Source organism: Eubalaena glacialis, chromosome 10, assembly GCF_028564815.1.
Source record: "Eubalaena glacialis isolate mEubGla1 chromosome 10, mEubGla1.1.hap2.+ XY, whole genome shotgun sequence".
Lineage (NCBI taxonomy): Eukaryota > Metazoa > Chordata > Mammalia > Artiodactyla > Balaenidae > Eubalaena > Eubalaena glacialis.
Window position 1 is genome coordinate 81,908,552 of NC_083725.1, and position 16,138 is coordinate 81,924,689.

Here is a 16,138-nt window from a genome sequence, read left to right on the forward strand (position 1 = left end):
AGAGCTCAACATCATCAGTCATTAGGGCAATAAAAATTAAAACCACAATGAGCCACCACTCCAAACCACTTGAATAGCTAAAATTGAAGACTAAACATACAAAGTGTTGTTAAGAAGGTGGGACAGCTGGAACTCTTACACATTGCTAGTAGGAATGTAAAATGGTAAACCACTTTGGAAAAATCAGCAGTTCTTATAAAGTTAAACATGCACCTAGGTAACCTAGCCATTCCATTCCTACGTATTTACCCAAAAGAAAAGAAAGCATATGTCCATTCAAAGACAAATGTTCAAAGCAGCTTCATTTGTAATAGCCAAAAACTAGAAAGAACCTAAATGGATAATCAAATTGTGGTATATCCATACAATGAAATACTACTCCTCAATTTTAAAAATAAGTTATTGACATGCACATGAGTGAATCTCAAAATAATTATGCCGAATGAAAGAAACTAGACAAAAAAGAGTACATAATGTATGATTCCACTTACATAAACCAAAACTTTTAATGCAATCTGTAGTGGCAACAGATCAGTGATTGCCTGGGGATGAGGCTGAAAACAGATCAAGGAGGGGTAGGAGTAAGGGACTCTGAAGGGGCATTAAGAAACCATTAGGGGTTATGGATATGTAAATTACCTTGACTGTGGAAATGGCTTCACTGGTGTATATGTATATCAAAACATCAAATTAAACACTTTAAATATATGCAGTTTATTATATGCCAATTATATCTCAATAAAGCGATTAAAAAAACATGCAGTAGGTAATATTCTCACTTTACAGGTGAGGAAGCTAAGGCTCCAAGAGGCTACATGATTTGCCTAAGATCACAGCTATTACACAGCAGTATCCAGGGGTGGCAGGAATTCCACACGGTATATTTTTAAACTAATATGAAGTAACTAATACAGTTCTGATTCACAGAAGGTACTCAAAAGTTGTTTTGGAGTTTTAAAATTTAAAGGCATATAAAAAGCTTAAGATGTGAAAAAGTAATAGATTTTAACTTTCCCATAGGATATATAAATTTTTAAAGAAGATTTTTTAACCCAAAATATCTTAATTGATAGAATGTATGAGAGGTAGAGTTTCTGTTATTCATTCAAAAAGCATTTTACTGGAACCTATTATGTGCTACATAATATGAACAACTTGCTAGGCACAAATGAGACAGATATTTAAGTCATACACAGGTTATGAAAGAGCACCCTTTGATGATGTACTGGCAAGGGGCTCAGTTTGTCAGCAGGCTAAGGTACAGACAGTTGAATGGACAGGAACAGCTACCATAGGTCTCCAAGAAGAAACAATGGGCAAAGTACTTCCCAGAGATGAATTACTAGGTTTTTTATCAGTTACTTTTTTGCTCTTTTTCATATATGTATATTTCATCTCCTCCTACAATAGATTATAAATTCCTGATGACTAATTCTTTGTTTACCATTTTAAATTCCACCTCATGTCCAGAAGAGTCCTGAATTCATATTCTTATTGAGTGAATGAATAAATTAATTAATGCATATTAGTGTTAGTCTGAATGATAAGGTAATGAGAATGATAAGGATCCTTTTCAAAATCAACTTGACTTTATCCCATTTCCTTGAAAAAGTCTATTTTTTAAATCTTATTTCAATGTCTTTTCTTACTCATGAGTGTATTTTCCTGCACTATTTCCTTTTCCCTTGAAAGAGACAAGTAGAGAGGGCCTATATCCAAAGCATGATATTTGCTGTGACTATACCTTCTGTGGAGGACAGAATGTAGCAATATAACCAGGGAGTTGTACTCATCATTTTATCTGTGCATACCCGTTTTATTCCTCACAGATGTCAGGTACTAATCCCTACGTGAAAGCCACCTGATAGGAACGCCATAATCTCCAGTATCTTCACTTTTCTCACTCATGGTAGCCAAGTTTTACCTTATGCCCCTGAAATCAACAAGGCCCTGCCTGTGCACTTGATTGAGCTCCTAGTGTTAATATCTTCTGTGTTTATGTTATGCCTTTAAATCATCAAAGTAATTTTATCTTTAAGTATATTCTCATTCTTTTAAAAACACATCTTCCTTCCAGGCCTCCATGGGAAGAAAAAAATCCTCAATTTTCAGTGGGAATCTAACCAATGAGATGCAAGGGATTTGAGCGTTGACAAGAGATAATTAGCAAGATATTTTCCCTCTGCCTTTTCAAAAATTCAGTGCTGTGATGAATAACAGGAACAGGAAAAAGCAATGAGTAATTTTGACTCCTTTCTTTTCCTCATGCTCCCCACCACATATAATCTAGTCTTACTGATGCCACACTGGCAAAGTCTCTTCTTTCTGTTCCTAACATTCTGTTCTCAAAATACCCACTCTTCACTCTTGTTTAAACCTCTTACCTCCTGCTTGAAGTATCTTACAAGGTGTTTCTCTAGTTAAAGTCTTTTGTTTTTCCTCTAATCTACTCTACAAACTGCTGGCTGAACTAATTTTTCAAGAATTTTTCAAAAGCAAAGCTCTTGCCATACCGCTCAGCTATTTGGCTTGATGGCCCCCTAAGATCTACCAAATACCTTAGCTTAGCCTTATGGACCACAATGATATGATCACACTAAGTTTTCTAGCTTATAGATACCCTATACCTCAGTCAAACTGGACTTCTCATTGTTCTCTATCCCATACTTCCCTGTTTCCTTCCATCTGTCCCATACCCATGCTTGTGCTAGTCCTCTCACTACCAGGATGCACCTCTCTCTGCATCTCCTATTCCACTGATAAAATTCTATTCAACTTTCAAAGAATATCAAAAAGTCTGCTTCCTAAATTAAGGTCCTTCTTAAGGGATGTATCTTTAATTCTTACGAACTCCCTAGATACAATTTTTTATTTTACTAAGGCATTTAACATATTCTGGATAGGGAATTACATATCTCCTCTGCTTATCTTCTCTGCAATAATCAATTCAACTTAATTAACATTTATTAATCCCTCCTTTGAGCCACACACTGAGTTAGACACAGGGACACAAAAAGGAATAAGAGAGTTTAATAATTATGTCTAGATTCTAAGGTTCTTGATGGCAGGAACTCTGTGCATTTGCATTTGTTTCCAATGCAGCATCTAATGTTCTGTTGTGAATACACTCAGCACCCAGTATATATTTGTGGAGTTGAATTAATTTCCAACAGATGCTAAGCCCTCTCCTTGGAAGAAAATATTTGCTACCAAAAAAGGATTTACCATAACTGCAAAACAGATACACACATCTTTAAATAGTTTTCAGAGGGCAACTTGGAGGTCAGATTGACCACTGATTACACCATCCAATGTGAAGACCTTAATGGCTCAGATCACTCTTCACTAAGATACTAACTTCCAAGTAGGCCAGGCTGCTTCAAATGATAGATTCCCAGATGGCCAGAGCCTCCAAAATTGTCATTTGGTCCAGAAAAGATGGTTATTGCTTCACATCACAAAAATCTGTTTCTTGTACCCTCTTGGGCATTTAAATAGGACTCTTTTAAGTTGACATCAAGATTTAAATATGTATCCATTCAATATACCTGGGAGATACACAATTCCTGTTTGAACTAACCACATCTATACAGCCATAAAAATGTATGCTTTCAAGGCTACATAGCATCGCTGGAAGCCTAACTACAATGACACCTTTCCACACTATGAACCTTGCATTTACTTTCTACATTCTTACATTTCCTCCCATCCTTGGAAATAGAATGGAAAAACACAGTAAGGCTTTTTTAAAAGATGACACCAGGAATAAAAGGAAATGAAATGGTTGATAGTGTCATGCAAAAACCAATATTAAAACAAAAAACTTCTTGACAATGATATTTGTCAAGGAAAAATTCAAGCAGTGAAAATGAAGTAAATGGAAAGAGGTCACTGCCTAATGACCAAACCAAGCCCCAGTGCCTGGCACCTGCCAGGATAAGAGCCCCTTGGGTTGGCCTGACTCCTCCCACAGGCTCTCTCTAAGTAAGAGTGACACACATCTCCTCGAGCAAAAAACTCAGCAGGGCATGCAACAATCACTCTGCTCATTACTGAAAGTCAATTTAGCAGCACAACGATTTAAATTAAGGGTCAATCTCAGAGAAGGAAAGAAAGAAGTACACTCTCTTTGTGTAGGAGAAACAGAAACCCCAAAATCTAGAATATGAAATCTGTATTTCTGGAGAGAACTGTTAGCATAAAATGGTTGCAATATTCCAACAGGATGACAAAAAGATGGGACAGCCTTTTTCATGGCATTCAGTCTCAGGGTAAGATGTAAGAGTTCTCAGAATAAGACGTAAACAGATTTGAGGGGCTCTAAGACAGCTGAACTTAGGGAAATTTTATCAGTTAAGTATATAATCAAGAATATTCTAAATGAAGTGAAACTGTGCTGGTGTTCTAGAGTGGGAAGAGATGTGATCTGAAATCAAACAGACTGTGTTTGAATACCAGCTCTGCCTTTTTTTCCCTTGCATTCCTTCCTTCTTTCCTTTATCTTTTGTTTTTGTTGTTGTTCATTTGTTTATTTATTCAACAAATATCTACGAGGAACTTAGTACGTGTCATGCACTGTGCTAGAAACTGGGTATACAGGTTTGAACAAAATAGTCTTGGTCTCTACCCTGACAGGGCTTTTAGTTTAGTGAAGAAAATAGACATTACACAAACATACAAATACAGGATAACTACTAATCATTTTAAGTGCTATGAAGGTAAAAAATAAATCAGAATTTATAGAAAATAACCAGGGATTTGGGGGATTTGTTAAAAGGATTAAAAATAACAAGGTAAAAGTGCCTTGCCCAATGCCTAGAACATACAGGTGTTCAACACAAGCAACAGCTATTTTTAACTTCTCTCTGCCAAATATAGACACTTGATTCCCTCACCTTCGTCTCTTGACAGAGAAACTGGGAAGTATTAAAGCACTGGTAGGTGCTGTTGGGGGAGAGCGGCAGTCTATTCGCTCCAGACACTGCAAACTGATGCATAGCTTGTTGTTCTATCAGTGTTCTATATAATCATAACCTTGACCAATCCACAACTTTCTTTCAGGCATATCTGGGTTTCATCTCCTGCTTAGTATCCTTGAGTTAATTTATAAATTTTCCCCTTTTGGCTGCATAGGATATTTAACCCCCTTTAACGCTAAGTCAAACTATTCTCAAGAAACAACCCACATCAAGAACTGAGACAAATTCACTCAATGTGGAAGACTTGCCAGAAGAACACAACTAAGGACCTCCCTTAAGGTTGTGAGTATATGGTTTCATAGAATATCTCACTGCAGGAAGTCTTTCTGAAAACTTAAAAGTTCTCCTTTTAGACCATGATTATTCCTCTATCTTGTTCTTAGTGAGCAAACACTCAACAAGCCTTAAAATTTGACAAATCCTAATTCACGTTTAGTAAACTGCTGGGTCAATAAAGATTATAATTTCTTTCCAATTATCTTCATCAACTCACAAGAGTAAAACTAATTCCAAATTTCCTCAGTTTCTTTGATTGCATAAAATGGCTGAGAGTGCTCTTAGTTCATATAAGAAACCCAATGAGGACTCTTTAGTCCTTAATCAAAAAGGTGACCCTGCATACAACTTAAGGAACACATGTTAGGTATTACTTTACAGCTTGGCAAGCAGCATACATACTAATTGAAAACAAACTAGCTCTAAATGAAAGAAAGGACAGAAAGGATGGAGGGAAAGGAAGGAAAGGAAGAAAGGGAAGTAGAGGGAGAAAGGAAAGGAAGGAAGATACATCACACTAAAAAATCACTTTATAGAAATGTGATTTCAAAGAGTTTTCCAACCTCCAAAACTAAAAACATCATATACCATAACTGAAACCTAATTCATATGATTCCTTGTTCTAGAAGATATAAGGATGCTACTTGGTCATGGTTACCATGAGACCTTTCTAAAGGTATCCCATGTAAAATACAGAGTGTGATACATAGATGATTATTTTCATATATTTCTATATTAATCTTTACCCAGATAAAGCAAAATTATTCTCACTGGTTTTTTACCAGGGAGGTACCCATTTCCTAAAATTCCTACAGTTGTCCTCAGAATGCATTGAATTGAAATCAATAAAATTGAAACAGATTAGGGAAAAAAAAAAAAAAACTATAGAACTTCTTTTAAATTACTATTGTCAGACCCAAACAAGTATTTCCACATCTTAAAAAACCGTCCTCAAATCCATTTTGTGATTTTACAAAAATCTCCTATTTCAGTCATTTCCTATTTCAATAATTTCTCTCCTTTTTGTCTCCTCTTCTCAATTACTGCAGTGAAATTGGAGGGACAGGTATTTCTTCCATTTGTTCAACCATATCTTCTCCTCAGAAAGCTCCAGGCGCTCAAAGTTTTCTGACACTCAGCTCTCTTGTTTACACCCACATTTTTCATGCTTTACTTTCTCAGCCGTCCGCCAGATATTGCCTTGCAGCTATCTATTCTGTGACTGCAAATTCTCTGTAACTAGTCACAAAATCCAAAAAGCACCTGGAGATCAATCCTGACCACCCCACTGTGGAGACCCTGCGGCAGAAGGCAGAGGCAGACGAGAATGACAAGACTGTCAAGGACCTGGTGGTGCTGCTGTTCGAAACTGCACTGCTCTCTTCCGGCTTCTCGCTTGAGGATCCCCAGACCCACTCCAACCGCATCTACCGCATGATCAAGCTAGGCTTGGGCATTGATGAAGATGAAGTGACAGCAGAGGAGCCCAGTACTGCTGTTCCTGATGAGATCCCCCCCTTGGGGGTGATGAGGATGCCTCTCGCATGGAAGAAGTAGATTAGGAATTTCTACCTGCAGGCTTTGTTCCCTCTGTATAGTGTCCCCATGGCTCCCCCAGCAGCAGCCCCAGTGGCCTTGGCCCACTTGGTTCCTTCTGCTGATGTCTAGTGGTTTTATTTCTGTCCTTCTGTCTAAGGCAGGATATAAGGGCCTCAAGCCCTATTCCTTTCCACATTTGACATGGGGTTTGAATGTTGTGTATTGTGTTTTTTTGTTTGTTTTGTTCTGAAATTAAAGTATGCAAAATAAAGATGATGCAGGTTTTTTATTAAAAAAAAAAAAAAATCAACAGTGGATTCCACATACTGCCACTACCAGGGACAAAGCCCAAAATGTTTCCATCCCTTAAAGCTGTCAACCATTCAGTGAGTGTGCACTTGATGCTGTATCAGATATCAAATTATGTACAACCAATCTCACCTTAAAACAACCCATTCTAATTGATGATGCCATATATATGTAATAATTGGAAGAAAAATAATATTCACAAGAGGAATAACACCTGTATTTCTTTTGTACTATGTTCAATGAAACTCAGAACACTAGTGGTAATAATTAAAAACCAAGTCATAGGCTTGTTACCAGCTGCCATAGCTTGAAGAAAAAAAATATCTATATTCTGCCTAATGTAGGCAGTTATAGGGGTGCAGACCTGGATTCCATTGATGCTATTGCTTAATTATCTACTATACGTGGGTCAAAAAGGTAAAAATAATAATTAACTGTCAAACATACCTTTTTGTTGTATTTGTATTTTCCAAAGGTATAAAAGAGCCCAAAGGTGAAATAAAAATAGAAAATCTGCTTTGATTAATGAATTCATTCACTTAAGTTTATATGAAACTGTGTGAGCTGAAAAGAAAGAGAAAGAGCTAACTCCAGTACAGCTTGTATCCAAAGAAAACTCCACCCACATAAACTCTCTAGTAACAAATCAATTTTTAAACCCTTAGGTTAGGGACCATCTTTTTTTCTCTTGCAAGCACTTGCTAAGCAAATAATAATAAAAACAGGAATTACATCATGTGGACAAACTTTTTGACTGATTAAACATTAAAAATAAGTCTTTTTTGCCAGTCATCGATGGAAGATAATGCTTAGGAAATTAATCTTTTTACACAATAATTGCCTTGCATCTTTGAAAAACTCCAGTAAGAAATATGAAGAGAGACAGAGAGACAGAGAGAGAGAGAGAGAGAGAGAGAGAGTAGGGCAAAAGGGAAGGAGAGACGAAGAGAGGGAGAAAGAAGAAGAGAATGCAGAAAATGTTTTTATCTTTACTGGAAATACTTAACTCACATTTTAATGTTAGGAGATGGCAAAAATTTGGTGAAATGATAAGCATTTATACCCATACCCCAAGATAACATAAAATATGTACTTCAGATAAAACTATGTGCTGAAAGTGATGTGTAGAGACAAGCATACAACAAAATGCACTAGATTTTGTTGATTATTCAAACAATCTTTATAAACTGAATAGTTACTAAAAATATTTCTATCTAAATGCTTGAGTAAATCAATGACTTTATTTTTTCCTGAATTATAAACAGACTATATTTCACATTTTATAGATTATTATATTATAAAATAATAGCTAGATGTGCATAATTAGTACATTTATGGACACTCCCTCATTTCCCTGTATTTGAGACCACCACTCAGTTCAAATGATGGCTTTATTTCCCCTTCTCTATATGCATTTAATTCCTTTAAATATTAATAAAATTTATGTAAGAATACTGGAAAATGATTAAGCCTACCTTCTTGGTTAAAAACAAGTTCAGAGAGCAGCTTTTGGGGGGAATATTCAAATTTATTAGCTGTTCTTAGCAAACTGCCCTCAAGCCCCACATTGTTTCCAATCTCAAGAAGAATTTTTCTCCAACGGGCACTGAATCACTTTAATGTTGACTCTTGTGCTGCTCTACTCCACCTTCAAATGTAGCCAGTAAATTCAGCTTTACTACAGTACTATAAAAATATGAAAGAACCATAATAGCATCTAAAAAAGAGCTGTTGGCACTATATTAGTTTAGAAAAAACCTTAAACTGAATACTAATGCAAAATTTAATGATAGCTTGCCTAGTTGCCAAAAGAGTTACAATAAGTATTTTGCCATAATGTATAAGTTATCTTGAAGGCATCTGAGACTATTACTGTGTAAGATACAGAAAAAGTCCCCAAAGTGTCATTGTTCTCATGAGGTTTTTCGATATAAATAAATCATCAACATACTATCTTCACTGAAACACTGTCCTCTGATTAGAGGATTGCCTTAATGCGTGCAGAAACATTATAAAGAGGCCATTCTGCTTCTTTAGTAAGTCAGCTTCCTTGACTGGCATCCAATATGGATCCACCTCACACCAAATTCCACTTTACAGTGAATATCGTGACTGTAAGGTTCCGGTTAAACATTCCAACAGAATCAATACAGTTTTACTTCCCTTTTCCCTTATTACCACGACCAAGTTTTTAGAGTTGAAAAGGAAACCACGATCAAATTTAGATACGTTGTTTGAAATTAGCAAAGATGAAACACTTCAGTGCCAGACAAAAGCCCTGATTTTAAGAGTAGGTTTTTGCCTTCCCTGAAATGCCTAGCTCAGGCAGTGTATTTTTATGCCTGCAGATATTGGCATGTTTCACATTTAAGATTATGACACACCAACTTATTTCGAAATTTTTTAAATCCTCCACTGCGCATGTTTCAAGTGCTTCATGACTATCACTGATAATTGAGCAATTAACTTGAAATTACCAAATGTGCTGTGATGGCACAATATGTAGTAAGCAACATGAAAAAATAAAGAGCAGAGGAACTTAATACAGTGAAAAAAAATTAATAAAGGGTAAAATAGGCCATAATAATAATAGTACTGAGTAAGTTCTAATGGTCCCAGGTCTTAGTAGTTTAATGGTGCCAGTAAAATGGTTTAATGAAATAAGTCCAGAATATTACAAATTTTTAGAGCAGTTTATTCTGGTGCTACAAAAAGGAAGCTTCTTTCTAACTGGTCTTGTGTAATACACAGGGATTAGTTCAAAAAGTAAGTGTGGGAGTTTCATTAGACAAAAAAGGACAAAACAATTAGGTTAAAAATCCTGACAGGCAGATTCTTAAGAAACACAAACTTGCAAAAAATAGATGTAAAGTCTTCCTTTAAGACAGGCAAAGCAAAAACTCTAGGGCTAAAGATGACTCAAGAAGTCATCAAGCTATTGTGAACATATATGCAAATCAAAAATTAAGATACATGGCTTGACATCAAGAGGGAAGGACGAAATTCAGCTATACTAAAAAAATCAGAATGCCTCTTCACTGCTCATCTCATCAAGGTCTCTAATACTGGGCTTTTCTGGCTAAAACCATAGTATGACTGTGAAGAGTAGCTCTTTAGTACTTAAATATAGCCAGTGAAGCAAATTCCATAAACCTACACCCTACCTTATTTCAGTGGCAGGCCATCTTAAAGGTTTGCAAGAAAAACCAACAATTTAGAAAGTCAGAGAGTAAAAAGAGATTCAAAGTACAGCAAATAAAAGGACACTATTAAAAAACATTTTTTTTTCTCAAAATTCCATCAATATTGCTCCAAAACACCACTAGGAGATTAAAAATAGGCCAGGCTGTCCTTTCAGGTATAAATTAGAAACAGAAAGTGGAGAGAGCAAAAAGAACAAGTATCTAAGGGCACTAGTATTAAAATTTAAAAGCTTAAAATGTAACGGATATACACATTCAGATTAGCAAACTGCTTTCAATTAAAGTAGATTTCTGGCCACAGTTCACAAATGTATAGTAGCTGTGTGTATTAATGTAGATACTTCAAATGTCAGTATATCTCTAATTAACATGAGCACACAACTGTAAAACTGAGAAGACACAATTTTAAATTCCTTACATTCCCAGCATTAATGCTTTCATGGGGCAGCTCCCGTTGTCATGGAAAATGGCATTCAAGCCCTATTTGTGGATTTTCACAGCTCATCTTTTTTATTTACCTGCTCTATGTCAAGATTAGCCTGGAATAATATTTTTTAAAGATAATGCACTTAGACCTACTTGTCCTTAAAATCACAGATGTTCTCACTGAGGGAGCTTTGGTCTGGGCTACGCTCAGTTTGAAACAAATTTCTCTCCATTTTAAAATAACACAAAGAGATGATTTCATGATTCTTTTTGTTTGTTTCCTAAAAATCTATGCAATTCAAAAAATTTCAGCTGAAGCATGACATGTGGAGTTTGGAAATAGGGGGATAGGAGAATGTCAGGGAGGAGCAAATGATTGAGGAACATGAGGAAATAAAGTGGTAGAAGGTTCTCCAAAATCTCCTGCCTGACTTACTCTACCTAAACTTTTCAAAAATATTTGTACAGTAACCAAGTAGAGACTGAGATAGTGATCAGACAACAAAAGAAAGAGAGCTAAAATATTCTCTGAGAGAAGACAGATTGGTGTTATGGAAAGAGCGTGGAATTTATACTTTGAATCCCTTGGTTTGAGTCCTGCCACTCTGCAAAAATAAGGATAATTCCTACTCATCTCACAGAGTTTTATGAAATTCAGCCAGTTTAATGTCTGCAAAAGCAAGTGTTACGCTGAATTAAGATATTGTTGTCATTATTAACTCAAGCATGGAGCTAAGCAATAATCATTTTTGTACCAGACAATAAAATACTTCCGGACTTTTTCAGAGAAAAAACTGCTATTAGAGACCATGAACAGAGACAGAATTTTATAAAAGGGAATTCATTATCAAATTTCTAAAAAGGATTGGGAACCTGAAAAAGCAGGCTATCTAATTCTCTGTTTTGTTGTTGTTATTGTCATTGTTTTTAACCAATCATTTACTGCCCTGGTAAAACTGAAAGGACAGAATTAATTAATTACATTTTAACTAGAGATAAAAAATTAAATGTGGGATATTAACATGCAAAACAAGGTCTTCTTATACAATGCCTACTTTGGGAAAAGAAAAAAGGTAGTTTTATTTTTTAAAAAGAAAAAAAAAAGCTAGAATAAGATGCTTTCAGCTTCTGAAAAGATAACCATTTTCCTTCACAGTGTTTTCCTACTCTGACCTAGGTAGTAGATGTAAGTAGGTAAGATTCCAATCGGTTCTCACACACCTTTGGTGTGGCCTATTCATTATGGATGTGCAAAACAATATCCCACCTCCTTATCTCACAGACCGGCTTCTGCATACCTTACTAAGAAACCTTCCCGTGGCCATGAGGTATAACTTTCTGCCTTAGATCATGTAGCAAATAAGCAGTTCCAAAACATGGAAATTAAAGTTCCTAAAAGAAGCCATTGTCACTGATCTCATTTGCCTGTTTTTAGGCTAGACTAGATGAATATTTCTATTGTTTTAGCTGCCTCATCATTCAGTGTAAGTGGCAGACAGTTTCTGCAATAATTAAAAGAAGCGAGAATGCAAGCATTCTGGATGCCATGTTAATTTTATTTGACTTATCTTAGTCATAGTATCCTGCTACATTTCTTTAATAAGAAGGTTCCATAGTCAGGAGATGGCTGGAACAAAACTTGAGACCACTGACCAAAGGAACAACAAACTCCACACCCTAAACTATCATATGGAAATTCTCAAGTCTGGAAAACAATTACTTTAGGCGTGTGTGATTACTATGACTTCCACCTAAGTGATTAGACAAAATCTGACTAGAGCTTTTTGGGTTTTTTTAAGTTGAACTCCAGAAATAACCATATGAAAACTACACCCACAGTGCCCCTTCTATTTTTTAGCCTCTCTCTTTGTCAGGTCACAAGAAAAAAAATTCAGCTAATTGGATCACCTCTGTTCAAAGCTAGTCTATGTATATATCTGGTTGGGGTATTGCTGGATTGCTGGGGGGCAGGGGGCGGTAGAGAAGAGAAAAATTCAGGAAACAGAGCCTTTGGGTGATGAGAAATGTAGACTATATTTTGATTAAGGCCACCTTGGTTGAAATGCTGGTAATTATCTTGTATTTGTAGTTTAAAAATATTAATCATCCTAAAAACTTACTATAGGGAATGACTGAATGATACGCGAGAAGAGAGAAAGGAAGTAAAAGAAAGGATAAAGCAACAAAGACAAGATTTGGACAGTTCAAAATTATTTCCCTTCACACAGATTTCTAATAGGATAAGCTCAGCTCCTTGGAACCATCCTTTTTCTCGAGAGCCCTTCAAAGATACTTTACATTTCTTTCTCCATCTTCTTTGCCTCCTAATCCTCACTGTGATACCTTGCACAAATTAAAAGCTTATATTTAATCCAAATGAACCACGGAGTTTAATATTTTGTGTTTTACATAAGAATTCAGTCTTCAAATAATACAATGTGAATTGATAGTCTCATAAAAATAACATCTTATTCATTCTTAAAACATTAAAAAATATATGAAATGTGTTAAGCTATATTAAATATTCACATCTATTTTTTTAAGATGGTTCAAAATACCTGCCCCAATCAATGCTACTACTAAAAGAAAGGTAAAGCTGGTTTTAAATAAATTTTCACTGCTCTCTGTTTAAATACTGAATCACTTAAACTCTAATTTATAATGTTACTTTTTTTTCAAATACTTTCCTAGAAGTTTATTCCCTAAAATTCCTTTATAGTAATACACTAACAGAGGAAAAGTTTCCTCTGTCTTTGTGGTTATCGAATGTAAAGATCACCTTAGATATCAATGGTTTGCTACAATGTACACATATAAATATATCTTAAACTCAAGTTACTTAAATATGGTCTTATATACACACAAACATTTTTAACACCTGCCACATACTCTAAACTACTTTTATATTAATAAATACATAACAATTTAAAGTATTGTCATTGATCAATAAAGTTCATTCCATATTTTTTCTTGAAATTGGCCTTCTTTCCTGAGAAAAATTATCTTTGTTCTCCAAAATACCATTTAAAATATAATAGCATTTTGAGGATGGTGAAGAAGACAGGAATACCCCGATTTTGATATACATTATACATTCACTAAATGAGTCTTTGGTTCCTTAGCACATAATCTCCTCAAGTACTGACAGCTCTTTGAATTCTGATCATCTCACATCTTTTCAATGAGCACAGGCACATAGAACTTTTCAAGTCCAGACAACCAGAAGACTATAAGAAGTTATCAAGGTAAATTATTCATGTGCAGATAGACTAGCCCCTTTAAGGTAATCCATTCCTACAATTGAGCCCCATCTTCAAAAAGTAAGATATTTATTGTTTCAGCCTCTTGTAATTGGCCCTGCCATTGTGTTATTTCACTGGAAATCACAACAGAGGCTTTTTTCACCCTCTGATATTTTTCTATACTCCTTTTAAGAAAACACTTACAAAAAACTAATAACACTTTAAAAACACTGTAACTGTTCTCATCACACAATGAGAAGAGTAGTAAGAGTAATAAATAAACCAATACTTACAAATATGCACAAAAAAATCAGCTCCAGCACCCAGAAATCACTGGTAAATTGCCTTTGAATTCATGAAAGTGACCTGAAAGTTTAGACAAAAAAGGAAATGAAAAAGGATTAGTAAATTGCATTTACTTGCTTTATTAAAGAATACATTCTGGCTACAAATTATACTATTTTTTAACTCGGTCAGTTGTCTAACAACTTTTTCCAAGATGATAATACCAAAAGAAACAATTCGTTCATTGTTCTTCATAGAAGAATACAACATCTCCATCCATTATGGCTTTTAAAATACTGTCAGTAATAAAGTGGTGTTTAAAAATATGAATAAGTAAAAACAAAAGCAAGAAAAAATTTTAAGGGAATAAAGCCTTACAAGCTACATTTGAAAAACTGTTTAATTTATGTCTGCAAGTTAAAATGAATTAGCTTCACAGAAAATATCTTGGATATGTCCAACAGGAATACCTTGAAGGTAGACTAAATATGAAAAGATGCAGTTTTAGTTCTGCCCAAGATGTGGAATCCATTTAGATGCTTAGGCTATATACAATGCATTCTGTATGAGCCACAATTCAATTCAAAATTCTTTTCCTTGCACACACTTTAGTTCTGGCTGAAGAGGTAACAGATGCAACTCAAACATACAGAGCTAGCCTTGTAAAAAGTTTTAACTAGCACAATGACTCACTTTATGCCTCTAAATATCTATGGTTTCCTCTCTCCAGAACCCCCATGCATTAGAAAGTAGTTTGGTAGTTTATTTTTATTGTTTGGTCTAAATACAGCACATTTTTGGTTCCATGAAAACAAAGAAACTTTGTTGCAAAGGCCGTACTCTTTCCAAAAAGTTAGGGTGGCTATGAGTAGTGTTCAACTGAAAATAATAATGGAGCTTGGGTTCCTAATTTAGGTCAGAAACTTTCCTAGACTCTGGGGATTGGTTTGATTCAATCCACATATTTTAAATACAGCCAGTAAACATCTAGGTTAGTTAACTAACCTAGTTAGTTAGCTAACTAGATTTAAATAAAGTTCATTTTGAAAAAAATAGATCTTGTTCAACATCATTTATAGGAACTACTCCCAATATTGCATTTATAGCACAAATGGCCATAAGAGATTAGGTATTGGCCTCTGAAATTAAGTTGAGATATGAAATAAATATACAACTCAGCCCTTCCCCAGCTCCTATAACATGCTTTTGCCTAAGTGACCCGTATAATTTATTCTATTTTCTAGTCAGGATTGATAGATAATAAAGTCCTGGGCATTTGGACAGCTTTAAGTATCCATAGGTTTCCTCACCAGACCTCTTTCTCTCTGTAGGAAACGGTGCCTCAGGCTTCCCCAATCCAATTTCACCAGTTTCTAGCAACTCTGCAATGGCTACTTCTATGGATGCGAGAAGTACAAGAGAGTCCACCCTGAAGAAGGTAGCTCTGTCATTTATTTTTGGTATTATACCCTTTACCTCCTCATGGCTTTCTGATGTTTCGGGATTCAGTAGAGCAATTTTACCTGGGACACCACACAACCCAATGTGGACACACTCCGTGTACTAGTCAAAGCCAGAAAAGAATTCTGGTTCTGATATAAGCTATTCTCACATTTTATCTGACCCTGAATTAAAAATTATAACTGAAGTTATCCATAAAGTAAATCTCTAGCAAAATGCTGTATATCCAAAAGCCTAAAGTCTGGAAGAATCTTGAAGTGTTCTTAAGTGCTCACATACTTTTAAAAGGATCTCACCTTGTCTTTCTAGCAACTATTCTTTTAAAAGTATGAATTGGATTTATGCAATATATACAATACGTCCCATTTCTTCACTTGCATTTAAACAATGGAGGACAAAATAAAAGGCATCCAGATAA

General features: G+C 35.3%; 2 protein-coding genes across 2 annotated transcripts in view; one reads left to right on the top strand and one right to left on the bottom strand.

Moving 5' to 3' along the window:
* Positions 1 to 7,081, top strand: part of LOC133099896 (heat shock protein HSP 90-beta-like) — a 110,629-nt gene extending 103,548 nt beyond the window's left edge. The window contains 2 exon segments of the mRNA XM_061203740.1: positions 6,499 to 6,774; positions 6,777 to 7,081. Of these exon segments, the coding sequence (XP_061059723.1) occupies positions 6,499 to 6,774; positions 6,777 to 6,817 (317 nt within the window). The 3' untranslated portion in view covers positions 6,818 to 7,081.
* The window catches only part of SOX6 (SRY-box transcription factor 6), a 537,504-nt gene extending 523,194 nt beyond the window's left edge, over positions 1 to 14,310 (bottom strand). The window contains exon 1 of the mRNA XM_061201489.1: positions 14,268 to 14,310. The gene's annotated coding sequence lies outside the window, so the exon portion shown is untranslated. The remainder of the gene's footprint in view (positions 1 to 14,267) is intronic.
* Between the last annotated feature and the right edge of the window lie 1,828 nt (positions 14,311 to 16,138).